At 33.8% G+C, this 22,596-nt stretch overlaps 1 protein-coding gene across 1 annotated transcript in view; it reads right to left on the bottom strand.

The window, feature by feature from the left end:
• sntg2 (syntrophin, gamma 2) overlaps positions 1–15,589 on the bottom strand; it is a 60,308-nt gene extending 44,719 nt beyond the window's left edge. Inside the window, exons 1-8 of the mRNA XM_016284076.1 lie at positions 15,482–15,589; positions 13,789–13,920; positions 11,377–11,433; positions 11,051–11,108; positions 8,613–8,656; positions 6,723–6,764; positions 3,400–3,487; positions 1,743–1,834 (exon numbers count right to left, since the gene is read on the bottom strand). Of these exons, the coding sequence (XP_016139562.1) occupies positions 1,743–1,834; positions 3,400–3,487; positions 6,723–6,764; positions 8,613–8,656; positions 11,051–11,108; positions 11,377–11,433; positions 13,789–13,920; positions 15,482–15,589 (621 nt within the window). The remainder of the gene's footprint in view (positions 1–1,742; positions 1,835–3,399; positions 3,488–6,722; positions 6,765–8,612; positions 8,657–11,050; positions 11,109–11,376; positions 11,434–13,788; positions 13,921–15,481) is intronic.
• Between the last annotated feature and the right edge of the window lie 7,007 nt (positions 15,590–22,596).

Raw genomic sequence — 22,596 nt, forward strand, 5'->3', positions numbered from 1 at the left:
GCAACGCCCTGGCAAACACACCAGCAACCCTATAGCAACGCTCTGACAAACATCCCAGCAACCCCGTAGCAACGTCCTGGCAAACACCCCAGCAACCCCGTAGCAACGTCCTGGCAAACACCCCAGCAACCCCATAGCAACGCTCTGACAAACATCCCAGCAACCCCGTAGCAACGTCCTGGCAAACACACCAGCAAACCCATAGCAACGCTCTGACAAACACCCCAGCAACCCCATAGCAACGCTCTGACAAACATCCCAGCAACACCGTAGCAACGCCCTGGCAAACACACCAGCAACCCCGTAGCAACGTCCTGGCAAATACACCAGCAACCCTATAGCAACGCTCTGACAAACATCCCAGCAACCCTGTAGCAATGCCCTGGCAAACACACCAGCAACCCCATAGCAACGCTCTGACAAACATCCCAGCAACACCGTAGCAACGCCCTGGCAAACACACCAGCAACCCTATAGCAACGCTCTGACAAACATCCCAGCAACCCCGTAGCAACGCCCTGGCAAACACACCAGCAACCCTATAGCAACGTCCTGGCAAACACCCCAGCAACCCCGTAGCAACGTCCTGGCAAACACCCTAGCAAAAAAACTCTACTAACCAAGCTCTGAGCTCTGTTCTATTTATAGACTTTAGGGTCGCATCCAACACAGAAATCTTGATTTGTCGGCGCTCTGAGATTTTCTCATTTTCAGCGCTCTCTCTCTCTCTCTCTTTGAGGCGTGAATGGATTTTCAGAGGCTGTATGCAGGTCTCAGATCTCAGAGCTTCACCTGCTGACACGCAGCTCGGCCGCCGCTTCCCCAGAGTCTCAGTGTCACGCATGTCCTCACATTAATGTACAGCATGTAAATCTCTGCGTGTTCATGTGAGCTGTGATCAGATCGAGTCAGACGTCTGCCTTACCCTTTGCTCTCTGATTTGAATGAGAAAGTGACCGGTGGCTTAACAAGACACAGCGTGTTCGTTCAGATGACGGCAGGATATTTTCAGTCTGTCAGGTTGTGTGGCTGCTGCACTCTATTAACTAGCAGCGAGGAGCCTTGGCAATGATATTTCAAGGTCAGATTGAAATACATGACCTCTATATCCTGCTTGAATGGGCCGTTGGTGTAGTTGAGGCTTCTTTTTAGGACAGCAGTGTTATGGATGGTAACTAGCAGTATTTAAAAAAAGTCTAAATGATAATCTGGGGCCGGTTGCATCAGCTGCGCATAAATTACAACTTAGCCTAGTTTAAGTTACAATTTATGCACTACTAATTATTTTTGTGTTGCACCATTAAATAGTTAAAACCTAACTATATGTATAAAGTATTTGCAATTCTGACTTTTTTTCTCAGAATTATGACTTTACATCAATGAATAACTCACAATTGCGAATTTACATCTTGCAATTATGAGAGTTTTTTCTGAATTGCAAGTTTATATCTGGCTATTGCAAGTTTAATTGTGAGATGTAAACTGAGAATTCTGAGGGAAATTATTTAATTATTAAAACCTCTAATTATTGGAGGTTTGTTCAAAACTGCTAACCCTAATTATGAGCAAAAATAATAGTGATGCTCGCCTTAACCAACAGCGCTCAATCTAGAGTCAGGTCCACCTCTCTATCTGACAAAGAGGCCTTTTCAACCTGATTCTGTCAACTGTCTCACTTTCGAGGCTTATGAATAAGCTCCTTAACGGAGGTGAAGCTCACATCGATACAAAAGGTGACTTACCGTGTTGCTCGAGTTCCCATTTAAATGCAAACCACTGTCGAAAAGCGGCGAGGACGCCCTGCTGCTCTGATCGCTGGACGGTCCGGGTGAACCTGAGGGAATACGGCAGATTACTACATATTCTATATACAGCAGAGCTCATACTGTGTGCAAATCTACTCTAGTGACTCCACACTTCTAAATCCACGCGATATGACATGTATTAGCTTGGCAAGCCGCTTTCTGGGTTGTCGTGATGCCATGCACATCAACATCACAGTAGATTATGGGTATAAGGTGAGTGTGAAATGCACGAGACGCAGGAGTTCCGACACGGGGGTCACTGGAAAATTGCAGAGCGCAAAAAGTAAATTTCATGCAGGGGAATCTACAACATGCCATTCTGAAAGTCGTCTTTCTGTCTCATGCAGCACACAGCTGCTCGCTTCAGTCCCGAGAGATTCACCTTCCTGCAGAGTCGATGCTGCCTTCAGATTCGTCTGTGAAGCTCCTACTTCTACTTCCAACTAGATGAAATGTGACGTTCATTCAAGTAATTTTAGTCAGAAGAAAAAGGGATGACTTGGAAAATCAATTTTTCACTTCATGACAAATACCCAGGATGCTTTCAAGTGATGACATAACAAAACAGAAGTATCTATACACACACACACACACACACACGCACATAAAAAATAAATGTATACAAATAGAAATACTAGATGAAAAAATAAATAAACTTTACAATTAGGTGTATAACTGACAGTGATGTTATTGTTAACTAAAAATAAGATCATTAAAAATTTTTAACCATTTAAAAAAATATTTAGCAATTAAAATAAATTGTGTATATATATATATATATATATATATATATATACACACATACACACACACACACATGAATATATTTTAAATATATAAATATTAGATGAAAAACCTAAACCTTAAAATGAAAATAAGAAATGTTGCTTTGGCAAATAAATGAAAAAAAAAAGTTTACGTTTAAAATACTACTACTACTAAACTACTAAAATAACAAATGTCTTAAAAAATTACTAAAATTACTCAAACGAAATCTGAAAGAAAAAAAATACATGAAAGCTATATTGAAATATATATAAAAATGACAATAGCCCATGACAAAATTACTAAAACCTAAAAAAAAAAATGCTCATACAAAATATTAATAAAAACTGACAGTATATAAATAATATTAAAATAACACTGGTACTTAATGTTATATTTGCATATTTTTTCATTATTGTGTTGCTACGGAGAATGATAAGATGAAACGTTGTTCGGCTGCCTAATAAACTGATTAAATTAGTGGCATCGTCTGCTAAGATGTATTGCTGTTCTTCATCAACAGAGCACAAAGTGCATTCAAACTAAACTGTATAAGCAACATTTACAGTTAAAACTTAATTATGACAAATAACCTTAATTCAGCAGCATCACATTAATACTTTGCAGAGAAGACTATCCCAGCATGCATTGCAACAGTTTCCCATGCGTTTGCCATGCAATTTGTATTAAATGCAATATTTCTGATTATGGAGAGCATCCAAATCACTCACTAATGAGGTTGCATTTCAGTTAGGATGCTTCCTTTGAAGGCAGCTGCCTGTCCAGACAGTGAGGTTTATAACAGAGCTCAGATGTGAAGCAAACCTACCTAATGGGAGTTTTAAGAAGGCCGGCGCTTCCCTGAGGTAGCGTACAGTGATGGTGACTTCATCCCCTGCCGTCCGCAAAAGATGAACCTTCAAAGAGATATAAAAGAGACAAAACATACTCCTGATATCAAGATGAGAAGAAGCACTTGAGCTGCATTTAAATGACTGATTCACACCTAATTGAGTCGAGGAGCCTCAACATTTCGATTAAATCAACACTTTATGCAATCAGCATGTAATCTCTCAGAGATTTCTCATAAATGGTTATTACAGCACGCGTCGTGTGACCTCTCCGCTGGGTTCAGGCTAGACAAGCAATTACTCCGTCAGTGTCTCGTATCTTCAGATTTCATCATCTCATGCAGGGATTCAAAACTTCTTTGCCAACTGAACCCCTCTGACCTAAAATATTTACTTAAATCTAATTTAAGTCATTTAAATATTTAATAATTTAAATTAGTTTCATGTTTTAATGTTTTATGGTCCTCTGATGTCAGCTAATGGTCACATGACATGCAAGAACATGTAAAATTCCATATTTTTTAGTAAGTTTTTGTTTGTTTGTTTATTGTTTTTATTTTTAATATTGTTTTTATTTTTAAAAGATTCATTTTAATTTTACATTTGTATGAATTATTACCCTTTCATAAACTTACAAACACTAGTTTGTGAAACCCTGATTTAACACATAACAGTGTGTAAGATTTATTTATAAAAAATGTATAAATAAAACAAAATAATAAAAAAAAAGAAATTAATACTTTGCAAGGAGGCATTCAATTTAAATTAAATGTATTTAATTTTAGTTTAAATTTTATAATTTTTTTATAATATATAAATATTAATTGATAGACAGATTTGTGGACAATATTTGAGAGAAATAGGCCTTTTGTGTACATAGAAAAAGTCTTAGACCTTTGACTTCAACTCATGAAAAATGAGGGCAAAAACAAAAGTGTTGCGTTTATAATTTTGTTCAGTGTATAAATCTTAAAATATTAAGTGAAAATAAGAAATGTGCTAAAATTAGTAAAACTGAAATACAAATAAATGAAAGTCAAATAGAAATATTTTTAAAAAGACCAAAAACTAATAAAAATGACAAAAGTACATACAATTACTCAAATTAAAATGAAAACTGAAAATATGAAAACAAAAGCCAATTCAGAATATGTATATATTTAAATAATGTAATAAATACATTATAATAAAAATAACACTGTTAACTGATCTTGTATTTGTGTATTTTATCATTATTGTGCTGCTACAGAGAATGATGGGAAATGTTGTTTGGTTGCACATAATTTTGTTATATGCTTTTGACATTTTGATGTTTTTTTTTTACTATTTTATATATATATATATATATATATATATAGAGAGAGAGAGAGAGAGAGAGAGAGAGAGAGAGAGAGAGAGAGAGAGAGAATATTACATTTGAATATTTTTTAACTTATTTTCATTTCAGTTTTAGTTTAAGTAATTCAGCTCACACATATTTCAGTTAATTGCTAAGGCAACAATTTTAATTTTTACAGTTATATATATATATATCATAAGTCATATCTGAATGCAGTTTCAGAAACAGGATCAATTCTGATAACGTGCTGACTTTTAGACTTCATTTGATCATAACCACAGCGAGAAAAGTGACTTAATTTGACAAATCTGATGAAAACATGACACACTTGTACAACATTTCCACAGAGAGCTGATGCTAAAAGAAACCACGCATTCGCCAAGAAACCCTTGTGTGTGTTTGAGCCTCAAAACTCTAGATGCCTTCAATCTAAAGCCTGTTTACACTCACAGACATTCATCGCAGGAGGGCAAACCAGGGACATTCCTTTAAATAAGCAATCTTATTGAAAACAAGACATGTTTGAGCTCATATAGAGATATTTTGAACTTTTAAACTAGATTATAAAATGTAGAATTATGAGTGCTGGGTAACTCAATGATAATGACCATGCAGCGAGTGAATATCATTATAATCTGGCTCTGATCGCTTAATCATATTTAAAAGACTGCTTTAAGAAACCATTCCCATTTTTCAGAAATGATCTCATGAGGTTGGTCTCGCATCTCAAACATGAGACACCTACAGTATGTAAAATCCCAGATAAAAAACGTGTATTATTGCTTTTTTATTGCCCAGGAGACTTTTAATTATGCATCAGCTTTGTCTCAGGCGTTTCTCCTTTGTTTCTCCTCAGACTGTGAACTAACATGAACCAGAGCTATAAAAGCTAACTTAAAAAAACACCTTATATAAAATACCCTTTAACTGAAATACTAAATATAAAAAAATAATATATACAATTTTAATAAACTATTAAATAAAACTAACTTTCAGCAAGATACCAAGGCAACATTTCTCATTTTCATTTAGTTTAAATTAACGTACTAAAATAACTAAAACTGAATTAAAAACTATTAATTATTAATAATTAAATTATTATAATATATATATATATATATAATAACACACAATATAAGTATTACATCTTTAACTAAAATTAAAATGAAAACAGAAAATATAAAAAAAAATATTTATAAAAAACTATAAAAGTATCTCAATGATACTAAAACAACAATGACATGAACATGAAAGATTGTATTTTTTAGAAACGAACATTAACAAAGAATGCTAGATAAATATATTACAAATATTTCAAATAATTAAAAATATATCTGTTCTAAAGGAATGCTAGAAAAATATATTGCTCATTTTTAGCTTTTGCATTAATAATGTTAACAAATGAGGTTGTACTGTAAAGTGTTACCGAAAACGAGTACATCGAGCTATAAATTGAATGTAAAAAGAAGCTCAGATCATTGATGTTGGAGGAACTCGAAATGTTTGAACTCATATTGAGATCTTCTGATCGCAGAGACTGGGATCAGAATAAACTCTAAGCAGAAGCTCAATTTGATCTCCACTGATCATTACAGATCTCATCTGTGCTGTTTCTGTCCTACAGGATGATTTCTGTCATCTTCTGTCATGGTCAGCTTGTCTTAGTTAGTCTGCGATTGTCCGGGGAAATCACTAATCACGTCCTCTGACGTCTGGATGGAGATGTGAGGAACAGCTGTCAGGATCACAGAGAAAAACCTGCCGGAGTGAGCGAGCGCTTCTCTCTCGAGATCGGCGTGTGATGAATCTACTCACTATCGATCAGTTACAGCTGAGGCCGTTCAGGGAGAAACGAATCACTCGCTGCTGATATAAAAGGGCCGAGCGCTTCAGTGGAATCTGATTAATTCTGTATCAATGTCATTTCAAGAGCACAAACCAAAGAGCCGAGCAGATACTCACGACTTCCTCGTGTGTACACTTCTCCACGTTAATGCCATTGACCTGCAAACGGAAAAGAAAATATTCAAATAAACATATTGAGATCACAATTCACCGCAAAGCCAGATGATTAAAAAATGTTTTGTTTTTTTTTTGCATTCTGACATAATTTTTTTTATGACAATTAACCACATTTATTCCACAAATTCTCTTTAATGTAATACAACATTTTATTTTTAGAAATATTTTTTGGAAATGTATATACACTACCGTACACAATTTTTAAAAATGTTTTTGAAAGAAGTCTCTTTGCTCACCACAGCTGCATTTATTTGTTTAAAAATACAGGAAAAACTGTAAAAAAAATTAAATATTTTTACAATTTAAAATAGCTGAATATCTGTTCAAATGTATTTAATTCCTGTGATCATTAATCCAGTCTTCAGTGGCACATGATCTTCAGAAATCATTCTAATTTTGTTTTTTTTTTGCATTCTGACATAATTTTTTTTTTGACAATTAACCCAATTTATTCCACAAATTCTCTTTAATGTAATACAACATTTTATTTTTAGAAATATTTTTTGGAAATGTATATACACTACCGTACACAATTTTTAAAAATGTTTTTGAAAGAAGTCTCTTTGCTCACCACAGCTGCATTTATTTGTTTAAAAATACAGGAAAAACTGTAAAAAAAATTTAATATTTTTACAATTTAAAATAGCTGAATATCTGTTCAAATGTATTTAATTCCTGTGATCATTCCTCCAGTCTTCAGTGTCACATGATCTTCAGAAATCATTCTAATATGCTGATTTGCTGCTCAAGAAACATTTCTGATTATTATCAATGTTGAAAAGAGTTGTGCTGCACAATATTTTGGTGGAAACGGTCATACATTTTATTTTTCAGGTTTCTTTAATGAATAAAAACTTCAATCAGCATTTATTTGAAATAGAAATATTTTGCAACATTATAGATGTCTTTATTGTCACTTTCAATTTTAAATGTAAATGTTAATATTTTAATCCATCCTTGCTGAATAAAAGCATTACTTTATTATTAATTTCATTTTATATATACTGTACACACACACAATATTCAAGGGTACACAATTATTTTAATTGCATATTTATTCCATTATATAATTTAATAAGCGCCATATATAATTTTAGTAAATGATATAATATAACATTTTATATTTTTGGTTCCATTTTAATCATTTTAAAAATGTTTGTGCTATTATAATTATTATTATTATATACACAGCTGTATATAAATGTATTAATTATTATATATACACAGCCATTCAAAAGGTTGAGATCTGTAAGCAAGATTTTTTTTTAAAGAAATTATATAATAAGAGCCATAATTTTGTGGCATAAAAGCTCTGATTACACTCTCAATTAGCAGTAAATTTACAGTAAATACAACTTTAAAAAAAAATATACCTCTAACTGAGTTGAAAACATAGTAAAGTACAGCAGCATTTACCCACATCCTCTACTATGAAACTAAAACGCTGCAAGTTCTTTGTCTGATTAAATACAAACTGTCCAAATGAACCGAAATGAATCAATTTTACTTCACCTTGTATTGTATGTGTATTTATAGAGCCTTTATATAAAGAGCTTCAATGACATTCAAAATGTAATAAAACCATTTGTTTCAGTCGCACCACAGGAACTATTACTTTATTTATTGCTCTCTCTCTCTCTCTCTCTCTCTCTCTGTTGCTGTTCCTCTGATTCATACAAAGAGATAAAGGTTAAACCTCCAGTCAAGCCGGAGTAAATGAATCAGAGGGAAGCATCATTAAAATTCAGAGGGAACGCTGCTCTAACATGGACCCTTGGCCCCCGAGGGCCGCGTCAGGAACGAGAGCGTGCAAAAGCCCGAAACACTGACCTGTAACACGGCGTCGCCGATAAACAGCATCCCCGTCTGATCGGCTGCGGCCCCGGACGGTCCGGCCAGAGGTTAATGGAAAGATTGGGACATAATTACTCATTTAATAGTGCTTTAATGCGATGACATGCAATCAGGATTTGAGTTTGAGGAGCCTTTCGATCTAGTCAAGTGCTTTGGGATGAATTTCACACAAATCTGGGTTTTAGTTCAATGCGTTTTGACAAATATGATGAAACTTCATAAGCTTTCTGATATCAAGGGTGGATATATTTCTACACTAAGCATCTCAGAAGTAAGAAAGGACAGCGGGAAGCTAATAAAAACCAATAAAACTGCAAATGCAATGCAGCACGACATGCATCAAGTCTTGAATTCGCTGTGATTAAAATACATTTGAACTGTATAGCATGCAACAAAGATAAACCGTTCTCAAATACTGTTCAGCAAGTGCTAATTATATGGATTTCAAAAGGACTACATTTAGGCTGTGCAGTGCATTTATATTAAATATAAAACAAAAGTAGCAAGAACTGTACTCTACAAGACACCATATATTACAGGAATAGTTCACCCTCAGGTCACCCAAGCTGTAGATGAGGTTTGTTTCTTCATCAGATTTGGAGAAATCTAGCATTGTGTCACTTTCTCACCAACGGATGCTCTGCAGTGAATGGGTGCCGTCAGAATGAGAGTCCAAACAGCTGATAAAAACATCACAATAATCCACACCACTCCAGTCCATCAGTTAACATCTGGAGAAGACCAAAGCTGCGTTTAGTAAACATGACTGTTTGGCTGCAGCCTTGACGCAACGGGAGTTGTTCTAATTATAAAGCTAATCACTTTTCACAATAACATCATCAAAAATGCAGTAAAGTTTTGAGAGAGTTCCTCATGTAATGCTCATTTCATATGCAAATATGTTTTACAGGAATAGTTCACCCTCAGGTCACCCAAGATGTAGATGAGTTTGTTTCTTCATCAGATTTGGAGAAATCTAGCATTGTGTCACTTTCTCACCAACGGATGCTCTGCAGTGAATGGGTGCCGTCAGAATGAGAGTCCAAACAGCTGATAAAAACATAACAATAATCCACAAGTAATCCACACCTGCACTCCAGTCCATCAGTTAACATCTGGAGAAGACCAAAGCTGCGTTTAGTAAACATGACTGTTTGGCTGCAGCCTTGACGCAACGGGAGTTGTTCTAATTATAAAGCTAATAATCACTTTTCACAATAACATCATCATGTATAGCATGCAACAAAGATAAACCGTTCTCAAATACTGTTCAGCAAGTGCTAATTATATGGATTTCAAAAGGACTACATTTAGGCTGTGCAGTGCATTTATATTAAATATAAAACAAAAGTAGCAAGAACTGTACTCTACAAGACACCATATATTACAGGAATAGTTCACCCTCAGGTCACCCAAGATGTAGATGAGTTTGTTTCTTCATCAGATTTGGAGAAATCTAGCATTGTGTCACTTTCTCACCAACGGATGCTCTGCAGTGAATGGGTGCCGTCAGAATGAGAGTCCAAACAGCTGATAAAAACATCACAATAATCCACACCACTCCAGTCCATCAGTTAACATCTGGAGAAGACCAAAGCTGCGTTTAGTAAACATGACTGTTTGGCTGCAGCCTTGACGCAACGGGAGTTGTTCTAATTATAAAGCTAATCACTTTTCACAATAACATCATCAAAAATGCAGTAAAGTTTTGAGAGAGTTCCTCATGTAATGCTCATTTCATATGCAAATATGTTATCCAATCACAGTAGTGGGCGTTTCCACTCAAGTCTCACAGGAGACACACCCCTTCCAACATAGCATTCAAATCAGAGGCGAAATTCAGGGTAAAAAAATGACTATTTATATGTACATGTTGGCCACTTTTGATGGAAAAAAAAAACAAAAAAACATTAAGATTATAAATGCACCTCACAAAAACATTATAAAATAAAACAAGAATATTATTTAGAAAACACATTTCCTAATCCCTTTAAGATATTTTTAACTTCAAACCAATGCTTCCGGCTAAAATATGAGTCCATAATCCATAATAACGCTTCCTCCAGTGAAAAAGTGAAAATCTCCTGTTGTCTCTCACATCAAAATCCAGCCACATATTTGTTTAGAGCTGTTTTGGCTTGTGGTTTACTTGTGGATTATTGTGATGTTTTTATCAGCTGTTTGGACTCTCATTCTGACGGCACCCATTCACTGCAGAGCATCCGTTGCTGTGACACTGATGCAATGCTACATTTCTCCAAATCTGATGAAGAACAAACATCTACATCTGGGATGGGCTGAGGGTGAGCACATTTTCAGCACATTTTCATTTGTGGGCGAACTACTCCTTTAACAGTTATCGCTAGCGCTTTGCTTTGCTTTACAGCGGATGGGAGGAACGCTTGTCATCTTACCTACTTGATCTTTGAAAATCTTTGAGATGACCACAGGCACTTTATGTTCTGCTCCCCCCTGAAATGCATGAAGAGCCATCAAGGAAATTCACTTCTACATCTTACATCCAGCACTGTTCAGAAATACAAATCTATCGCCTCTTCAAAGATTATTGTGAATAAAACTAATGAGACTTGATCCTTATATCAAGATTCTCTTTGATCTTTAAAAGACTTATATTGCGCAATAATTATCTGGCCTGTGGAGATACGCGTGCACTACCTGAGCACATTTAAATAAGCTCTTTAAAGTGAATGAGCAATATTAAAAGAAGCAAAAGACCTACTTTGATACTCAGACCGAGACCTCCAGTCAGCTGTCTTCGAAGTACAACAGTTCTGTGCTTTAAAAAATGGGAATTTAATTGGTAAAATATTCATAGCATCAACCGCATAACACATAATTAAAGAAGTGGTCATAAGGCGACACTTACATACATAAATTGTTTATATATACAGGCAATAAATAAATTAATTGTACTGTTGATGTGTTCAATGTTTGTTTTTATTAAATAGCATTAACAACAATTTTTCAAATCAGGTAACATCAGGCAAAATAAATAAATAAATAAATATTTCACTGTTTATTTGTCTATTTTTTTTAAAGATAACAGAAAGCCTCAACTTTCAAATACAGGTAATATCAGGCAAAAATAAACAAATAAACACATAAATACATAAATAATAAAGATCCAGGTAATATCAGGGGAAAATTTTCCAGTCAGCTGTCTTCGAAGTACAACAGTTCTGTGCTTTAAAAAATGGGAATTTAATTGGTAAAATATTCATAGCATCAACCGCATAACACATAATTAAAGAAGTGGTCATAAGGCGACACTTACATACATAAATTGTTTATATATACAGGCAATAAATAAATTAATTGTACTGTTGATGTGTTCAATGTTTGTTTTTATTAAATAGCATTAACAACAATTTTTCAAATCAGGTAACATCAGGCAAAATAAATAAATAAATAAATATTTCACTGTTTATTTGTCTATTTTTTTTTAAAGATAACAGAAAGCCTCAACTTTCAAATACAGGTAATATCAGGCAAAAATAAACAAATAAACACATAAATACATAAATAATAAAGATCCAGGTAATATCAGGGGGAAATTAATTAATTAATGCATTTTACTGTTTGTGTGTCTAATGTATTTTAAATGAGATTTAAAAAGACAAAAAAGCCTCATATCAGGGGAAGGGAATATAAAGGTAATATCAGGGGAAAAAATAAACAGAAAAAGAAAAAATTTACTTTCAAGAATAACCAAATAAACAAAAAAGTCAAATAAATAAATAATTTATCATTTGTTTATGTGTTTAATATTCAGTAACATAAAAAAGACAAAGAGCCTTAACTTTCATATACAGGTAATACCAGGGGGAAATAAATAAATTAACTAATGAATTAGTTAATTAATTTATTTACTGGTGGTCATAATAAATAAATGGGTCAAAGACGAAAAAGGGTTTAAGCATAAAAACAATACTGCTTTAAATTGTTGTTTTTCCAGAAAAAAATAAAAAAATAAAAAGTTTTCTGTTTAATGTAATTGTATTTTTGTTTTTGTTTTTCTGAGCAAAAAATAAATATCATACATTTTCCCCTGATTTACAGAAGACACCCACTAAAATCTCATTCAGTGTAACAATCTTGTCAGGCATATTTACAACAAAAATCAATTTATGACATATTAAAATACTAATTAATTTCACCCCAAATACTAATTAGTTGTTATTTTACATTTTTACAATGTGCCACTATCCTAGGTTTTGCCCGTTTGTCAGTAAGAATTTTTTACTCATTTAAAACCCAATAAAATGTAATATGCTCACTTATTATTTTATATATTTTAATATGTACAGGTCAGAATAAGCATGTTGTTTGAATTTTGACATAACTATAAGTGTTACACTGAATGACAACGGAACATTTCAACGAAACATCGACATTTTATTCTTCCAAAAGCTTATTTGAAACCTTAAATGTAGACACTTTACTTGCATTTTAAGTGCTTTCGATGGACATATAATCACTTTTGTAAATTTCTTTAGATTTTTACATCTCAACGTCTTTGACCTACATTTATTTTACTGTTTTTAAATAACATTGAAAAAGACACAAAAGTCTCAAATTCAAACATTGAAATAGGAACACTTCATAAAACTATGTCAAATAACATCGAAAGGGTTGCAAGCTTTATGACAACCTCAGTTTACAGTCGAAACATCATTGATTACACCATTAGAGAGCTGAGACTTTCCTTTTTACTTTAGTGCATAAAACTCAAAATGTGTTTCTGGGTCAAAGTGACTCTAAATGATGGATCAGGTCACGTGTAGTTATAAAACAAATTATAAATATGCTCTAAAACTCACTAATGACGTTGATTAGGACTATATTGGGTTCTCTAGCGTGCATTGTACACATGTAATGACTTTCATTGCGTTTTGACAGCATCATGAATGATGATGATGATGATGCATCTCATGCCAACAAACAATAAAGTGGCATGTGCTTCATGACAAGGATGTCAAATGTAATGAAAACTTGTCTAATGGATCTTGTTCTGTAATCTGTCACGAACAAAACGCACTCTTCTGCTGCCGACTGTGATTCACAGTGATGAGCACACGAGAAACGTGCGGCTGAATCGTGATCGAATCGAAGGTAAAGACTCAGTACTTACATTTAAGTCGCCACCGCTCACGCAAACCACATCCTGTTTCTGTATGATTAACAGCTCTTTCGTTAACTTTAAACGAACGTCGTAGGTGTTACTCGTGTGTTCGTCGTACAAAAGGGCAAGTCCAGTTTTCGTCTGTCGAAAAAGCAAAAAAACAAATGTGTTAGAAGGCATTATGAGATTTAGATTGATCAATAAATGGTTAAAAATGTAGTAGTATCTTGGAAAATCTGTCTAATAAAGAACTGAAGGGATTTCAAAATGACAAAAACTTAATTCATGCATAACCTGACATTCAAACAGCTGTTTGTCTTAAAGGAACAGTTCGCTCCAAAATAAACACTTCATCATGCACTCAATTATTTAGGCCCAAATGAAAGATTTATGTATTTGAATTGCATATAAATTTCCTTCCAGTTGTATTACACAGTTTTAACACAAACTAATGTGATGCAGATTTGTCAGTCTTACATAAATAAAAGATTTCTGTAATAGTACTAATAAACTAAATGCGTTTTAAATACACAATAACCAGATTTATACATTCATCATCAATAAATCCCATTTGTTTCTACCTCATACATTTATTCCACAGCTAGTCATTTTGTTTACTGTACATACTTTTTAACTGAATTAATTACATTTTTTTCAGAATTAACAGATGTATGCTGATTCTAAGCAATCTGAAGAAATGCATTTTGAAAATATAATTATTTAAACAAAATCAAATAGATGTACATAATTAATAAGAAACAATTGATTTATTTATCCGTGCAGAAATCTGACCCGCTTCATATATCATCATATTAATATTATAATAATATATATCATATTAAGATTATTAGTTTATATGAAATCTATATAATCCATGAAATTTTAATTACATTATATAAGCAATTCAAATATTTAAGCCAATTCATTTTGGCCTAAATAATTCTTCCACAGGTGAGTTGATGAAAAGCTAATAATTGATTACTTTAACATTTAAATTTTAATCAAATTTTAGTTTTACATTTAAATTTAGAATAAATAATTTTACAATACGAACAAGTCAAAATAATACACTTACTAAAAAAAGACATAAAAAATATTTTATTTGTTTATCTACATGTCATGTGAACACTAACCAACATCAGTGAACATGCAAAAGCGTTGTTAAATTATTGAAATAATGACTTAAAATCTCATGGGGACTTCAAGTAAATGGTTTGGCCTAAAGTGGTTCAGATGACAAAAAAGTTTGGGAATCCCTGCAACAAATCATATATAAAACATCAATAAAAATATCATTGTTGGCTCTTGAATTTCTTTGTTCTTCTTTAATAGGTAGCTTTGGATATGTAAAAATGTAAGTCATATGAGAGCTTTGTGCGGGGAACTCCCTGAAAATCGTTCTCTTTTCAGATGAACCGTTCCTGAAAATCACACAAGACTGAGATTAATGTAAAAACGCTGGGCTTTTCTTTTTCTGGCAGTGTTTGACTCCACTTTGTGAAGTTGTCTCTGTCTCCTCTGGAAGATAAACTGAATAAATGCAACAGAAAAGTCGCCTGTGGATCTTTCAATTACTTTCAGGTTTTCTCTGAGTCGAGAGAGCAGTGTTAATTCAGTTAACCCACAAAAGCGTCCCGGAGGAGCTACCCGTGGCTGAAAAATACTCCTCGCAATGGAATCAATTACAATCTTTATTTATCACGCTTCCTGTGGATTCACATCTGCCGTGAGGATCGCTTTCTTCCTGAAGGGTTCCTGATGCTTTCAAACCTGCAACCTGAGCAGAACCCAGCTGAGGAGCTCGAAACATCACAGCAATGGAGGAACAACGTCTTCAGTCATTCTGACAACAGCACGCTTTCTCCTTCAACACATCCATTACAGAGCAGAGAGAACCACGAGCATAAACACACATGATGCTTCTACCAACAGGATTATTTTATAGAAATGTATTTATATATTTTAGATAACACTGCAGGGTTGTAATACATTATCTACTACTTTGGTGAAAATAGAGAACATTATTCTTTCTTATAGCCACACGAATTTAAAACCAGGGTAACTAAAGTTAAACCTAAAGATAGACAGACAAATAAATAAATACATGTAATACAAAAAATATATATACAGAATACATTTTTTTTTATGTATTTGCCAGGGAAACATTTCCCCTTTTTAATTTAGTTTAACTTCAAACACCAAAATGACTTAAAATAAAACTGAAATAAAAACTATAGGCATATATTTAAAAAAAAAAAAACTAATAAAAATGTCAAAAACAACTATATTACTAAACTTGAACTACATTTAAAATGAAAACAGAAAAAAAAACTATAATAGTATTTAAATGGTACTAAAATACCACTGATGTGAAATAAGCATAAACTAAAATAAAATATGTGTCCCATCTAGTTGCCAAAGTAATAGATTTCTTATTCTTAAATGTCTCATTTAGTTTAACTTGTACTAAAAGAATTAAATAATAATAATAATGATAATAAAAACTATGTAGACATATTTAAAAAATGTAAATGGTGACAAACATACAACTAAATTATTAAAGTTTTAACCAAAAAACAAACAAACAATGACATTATCAAATTAAAAATAAATTAAAAACCAAAAAGAGTATTTAAATGATACTAAAATAACACTAATGTGAAATAAATGTTGACTGAAAGTAAATCAAATTTAACTCAATGTAATAAAATAAATACACCTAAAACTTAAAAATTAAGTTGACTAAAATTAAAAGTAATAATAATAACAGAAAATATCACAATTAAAATCTAATTTAAAATATGAACGAAAACAATAGTATTTCAATGATACTAAAATAACACTGATGTACTAAAATAAAATAAATAAATAAAAAATGATATAGACATTAACAAAGTACAAAAATTACAAAAACTTTAAATAAAATAAAAAATAAAAACAGAAAATCTTAAAATAAAAACAAATTCAACATTAAACATTTATAAAACTATAACAGTATCTCAATTATATTAAAATAACGCTGATTTAAAGCATCACTAATATTTTCAGTATGTGAACAATCACAGGCTCAAGAGTGACTTGTATTTCATACACACACAGAATTATTCATTTTCGAGGGATTGCCTTTCATATTTCAATGCAACTGTCACTTCATAAACTTTGCAGGATGTGCTTCGGCTCAACACACTCTCATAAGGAAACATCACTCTAGAGGCATTTATATGTGCAAACATCAGCTTCTGTGTCATTCAGACGCGTTCTAACAGCCGAAGATCGCCTGACAGGAATCTTCAAAGACAAATAACAAGCGGCGGGATGTTTGGTCACGCACAGATGAACACAGCACAGCAAAACCCCCCTCCGTCATGAGACAGAGATGAGAAGAACATCCTCATATTTGCTTCAGAATAACTGACTGCAAGTCAAGTTATCACAGAAATACAGCAGATGAAACTGATTAAATGACTGGGTGATTTTGCAAGAAGAGAGAAACTATATTCAGCATAAATAAAATGAAGAGCGTTGAGGCTGGCGGCCCCAGATTGCTGTAGTTCACCATTCACTGCATGCTAAAACATCACACTCTTCTGGACAAAATCTCTATAAAATGTGCAACATTACAAAGATTTCAGACTGCAGCTTCGATATTTGACCCGTTTATGATAAAACTCAGTTGCAGTGACAATAATTTCTTAATTTATGCCAGAAGTGCAAAATCAACATGGAAAATCAAGCAGTAATTTTTGATATTTTGAATAGAATAGCAACATGCATTCAGTCACATCTGCTGCGGTTTATTTGTGTTCACAATGATGCTCTAACAGTAGGGTTGGGTACCGAACTCGGTACTTTTAAGGGTACCGACCAAATTGCGTCGGTACTACTGAGTACCGATTCACGTTAAATCAATCGGTGCCAAATATCGGTACCCGAGAACGCATCTGGGCGCATACGCTACAGAGAGAGAGAAAGAGAGACACTGTGACGTGAGGTCACCCCTGCAACTCGTTCAAACAACACACAGGGCAAGCCGAAATGTTCTGAAGTGTGGTTACATTTCCAGGGCCATATGATTTCTGAGAAAACGCGGACGGGTTCGTGGAGTCATTCATAAAAACGTAATTTATTCTATAGCGCGGAATGCCACGGAATTCGTCAATTTTGGACGAATAAATCAAAAGTAGCCACTGCCACTTTATTGGAATGGCGATATGAACTAGTGTCTGTGAATATTAAAATGCAAAAAGACAGTTTAAATATGAGTCCTGCATGTTCCGCTAGCCTCTGTATGTATGAATGGCAGAAACGCGGTTTTGTTTACTACACAAAAACTGAAGCACGCGTGACGCTCGTGGTGATTTTCGGCCACTGCGTCTCACTATATGACAGCATGAACACTAGGGATGTAACGATTACCGGTTTCACGATAAATCATGATAAAATGCACTGACGGTTAGTATTACGTTTAACATTTAATTATCATCAAAACCGTGTTTGATTATCACGCTTTTGAAAACTCGCTGTAAATCCTGTCCAGCTAGCATCAGTCTGATATGTTTGTATGTGAACTCGAAATCAACCCCAACTTTGCTTTAAAAAGCATCACAAGATCTCCTAACCGAAGATCACATGATCTTCAAGTGATTTATTATTATTAATATTATTATTATTAGGGCTTCATGTTAATGTTAATTTAATGTTTATGCTAAAAAAAAAGTGCATATAGCTGCTAATTGTATTTGTTGTTTATTGATTTTCAAATATAAAACATATTGAAATGTTTTCAGTGTGTGTATCAGTTCTTTTTGAACGTTTTCATCTAATTTGAACAAAACCGTGATAATATTGATAATCGTGATAATTTTGGTCACTATAATCGTGATATGAAATTTTCATAACGTTACATCCCTAGAAAAACATAATCCGCAGAGCTGCTGTGAGAGTCACGTCGCGAGAAAGAAAAAGTTTGTAGGGCCCTATTGTTCAAAATGTTGAAATTGAGACTTTTGGACTTATTTTTTCACTGAAATAAATGTTTTTGTAATTACACAGAGAGTAAAGTACCGAAATTCAGGTACCGATACCGATAAAATGTGAACGGTACCCAACCCTATTAAACAGCATCCTTTAGGACTTTTAGGACAAAAGTGTTAATATTTGAAGACATATTGATATATTTATAATTTTTTCTTATTTTTTTTAGAGAGAATAATAATTAATATTCATTTTCCACTGAATTATGCAATATTGTAATGCAAAAAAACAAAACAAAAAACAAACAAAAAAACAACAACAAAGAAAAGAAACATAAATCATACCCGGGGTTATATTCATTATATATATTATATATATATATATTCATTACTTGAAATAAAAAAAATTATGTACTAAAATGTATTATTTGAAGTAAAATGTTTTATATATCGGTTATTGCGCTCTAAAAATGTATATCAATCATTTATAAAAAATAAAAATGTCACAATGCAAAAAAAATGCTATATATATATATATACTGTATATATACATATATATATACACACACATAATGTCATTGTTATTATTAAATATTATGTAGATTATGTTCCTTATTTAACTTTTAATTTTGAGGTGAAATCCCATATATATTAGTGCGCGAGCTGCTGAAGTGTCATGTATTTTGTGCAGTGCATGTGTTTGTCCGTCCTGTGACGATGATGATGATGATGAGTCTGGTTCTGAAAGACCCACAGTCTCTCTGTTCTGGTCTAGTTCTCTCTCTGGCACCTAAACACATTCTCCCCGGAGACACCGGGATGTAGGTCAAGTGAGTCTCCCGTTAGAGAGAGGATAATTAATCAAAGTTTGGAGTTAGAGAGTGCGGCACACGCTCAACATGCAGGAAAGGTGAGCCTCTGCTATATTTATACAGCATTTGCAAAGATAGCCGGGAAAGCCTTCATTCTCCGGCAGAGTCTCTGGAGAAATCTGGGCTAAGAAGCTTCGCTCAAGGCCACAAGTGTGGCTGTCACGGCCTGATGGTTTGGTCGGGACTGAAATCCAGATTTGGCCAAAGGATCTGGCTAAGGGACACCTCTGCATGACGGCCCTCGGGCACCAACTCTGAGCAAAAATGAAAAAAAAAAGAATACAGATTCTACAGCCAGACATCATGAAATGTCCAACAGGATCACCTCAGACAGGAAAGCAGCTTCACATCTCCTTAAGCAAATGCAAACAGCATTTTACATAAATTAAGAAATTATATATATATAATTACATTAAATAAATGTATGAAACGTTTAAGTACTAAAACATAAAAAAATACAACTTAAAACTAAATAGACAATTTAAAAAATGACAAAAACACAAAACTTTGTTAAATTTAAAGTGAAAACTAATTCTTTTTTTTTTTTTTTTTCAAAATATTACCATATTACCATGATGGTATATTTATAAATGTATCTAAATACAGTGCATATACGTACAGTATATGTGTATATAAAAAATACTACAGTACTAACATTACATGGTAATAATTTTGAAAAATACAACAAAATTACTAAAACTTTAGGTAAAACAGAAAATATAAAAATCAAATTTGAAAAAAATATATATTAAAAAATTATATATATAATATATATAATTATATATATATATATAATATATATAATTTCCCGCAGGGAAACGGACGTATGGCATATGCTGCTTTTGTCCATATTGGTTTTCATGTTTTCTAAATTGAAGGCTGTCAGGAATCAGGAATAACCCGGGAGAAATGCATCGCCGTTTCAAATCAAGTACTGACTTGCTTTTGTGCATTCTAGAATAAATCCCATAGAAAGCTACGCTTGGGACCGGCTGGAATAAGAGTATATAGAATGAGATTCTGTGCTACAGTATACTGGATATATATTCAAGTGGTGTGTGTGAGCGACCAAAAAACAGAGTGGGACGCATCCCAAACAAGACGAGGAGGAACTTTAAAGCAGTGCAGATTCTGTCCGATTTTTAAAAGGACCAACTCAAGAGTAAAAAAACTCCACAAACTGTGTTCAAACATCTGAAGATGTTCTGCGCATCCAGTGGAGCATCTAAAAAGAAAGCAATCAATGCATGAGAGCATGAAAGAGTAACAGTGGATATTTTTCCTTAACCTGGTAAAGTCTGACATATGAAATGATAGTCAGAAAAAAACTATGCATATGTATTTTGATGAATCATTTTTGATACATCAGGCTTTTATGGCTCATATAGTGAGAATATACAGAAAAAAATATTATTTAGAGGCCCAAACTGAGCAAAATTAGCCAATTTGGTGCAGATGCTGATATTTATATGTACAAAATGTTATGAAATTCTGCTGCTTGTGATGTAAATCAATGAGATCTTTATAACAGTAGAGCAGATACTGACATAAAATGATATAAATATCAGTCGTCACTCAATATCTCCAATAATCTGTTTTAGTAAGATGAGATTGAAATGATCCAAACATATAATGCAGTGCAATCCAGTGCTGATTGAGAGCTGAAGAAATAACCGTGAGATGTTCTGGAGGCTTGTGAAGATCATTCCTCCGCTGAGGAACAGTGAAAGTAAAGCTTCTGGAAACAAACGCTCCTCAAAAGATCCTGAGGATCAGATTTGTGATGCACTGATTTTTCTACAAAATGATTGATGGAGAAAAAAAAATGCCTTGACAAAAGGGCACTTTGGGCATCAAGGGGCAAAGCGACAGGTGCTCAAGCACTTATTTTAAATTGTAATAATATTTCACTGATTTTACAGTATTTTTGCTCAGATAAACGCAGCCTTGATGAGCAGAAGAGACTACTTTCAAATAATTGCTTTTAAAAAAGCAGATTTTAGTTTACTTTCTTTGGTTTTTGCAAGAGAAAATTATCAATTTCCACACGTCTGCTTTATATAAATCACTTTTTATAGAACTTCAAATAAAAATAACTCTTATATTGTGATGCACACCGTCACTTTGATCCAGAATTACTCACAGAATGATATAAGGCTTTAGTCACGCCACCCACCCCATCTACTGCTGTCTGAAAATGACCTTATCAAGCGACAAAAACTTAGATTTGTTAGATCTGATTTTAAATGCCTTTAAGGTCAATTATCTGCTTATAACGATAACTACTTTTAAGTGTTTGCCATTGTAATTGTGAAATACTGCCTCTAATTTGAATTCACTACAAAGGCGGATGAGAGAGCGCCACTGGACGGCTTCAATCAAGATAATAATTAGAAGAAGAATGAAGGTCAACTGCTGTCTGGAGATCAGATCACAGCTGATAATGTGGTACCGCTGCAGGGCTGGAACGCCTCTGAGATCGCCTTTCTCCTCTGTCTTTTGAGGATGGCTGTAATAGTCAATATAGATGCTTTTGCATGTCTGTACCTTATGCAATCCTCATGCATTAGAAAGGGCAAATGTCTGAACAACTGAACGTGCCGTGTGTGTCCTGAGTGCTCAGATATCAAAGACGTGCCAATCACAGAGTTCAAATGTGCAGCCATTCTGATAATCTATGCAGAGTGGCAGCGGACGACGCACGGATCAATCAGATAACCCTGATGGCCAGCGAGAAGCAGGAGGCTGGAATAAATTCAATGCATTCTCACCGGACGCTCAGGCAGGGAAGCTCACACACGTCGCTGTAGACAGTAGTTACCGTATCTCAGCCAGAAATGGTTCAAGCAGCTGGAAGCTGAGCAGAAGAGTGAAGCTGAGTGAGCCATAATCATGATTTACTCTTCTAAACATGAGCTACAGCCGAGCAGCGAGCTGAAACAGCATTTGCAACGTTCTCAACTAACAAAAAT

Source organism: Sinocyclocheilus grahami, unplaced genomic scaffold (genome assembly GCF_001515645.1).
Source record: "Sinocyclocheilus grahami isolate Dianchi unplaced genomic scaffold, SAMN03320097.WGS_v1.1 scaffold179.1, whole genome shotgun sequence".
In the NCBI taxonomy this organism is placed as follows: Eukaryota; Metazoa; Chordata; class Actinopteri; order Cypriniformes; family Cyprinidae; genus Sinocyclocheilus; species Sinocyclocheilus grahami.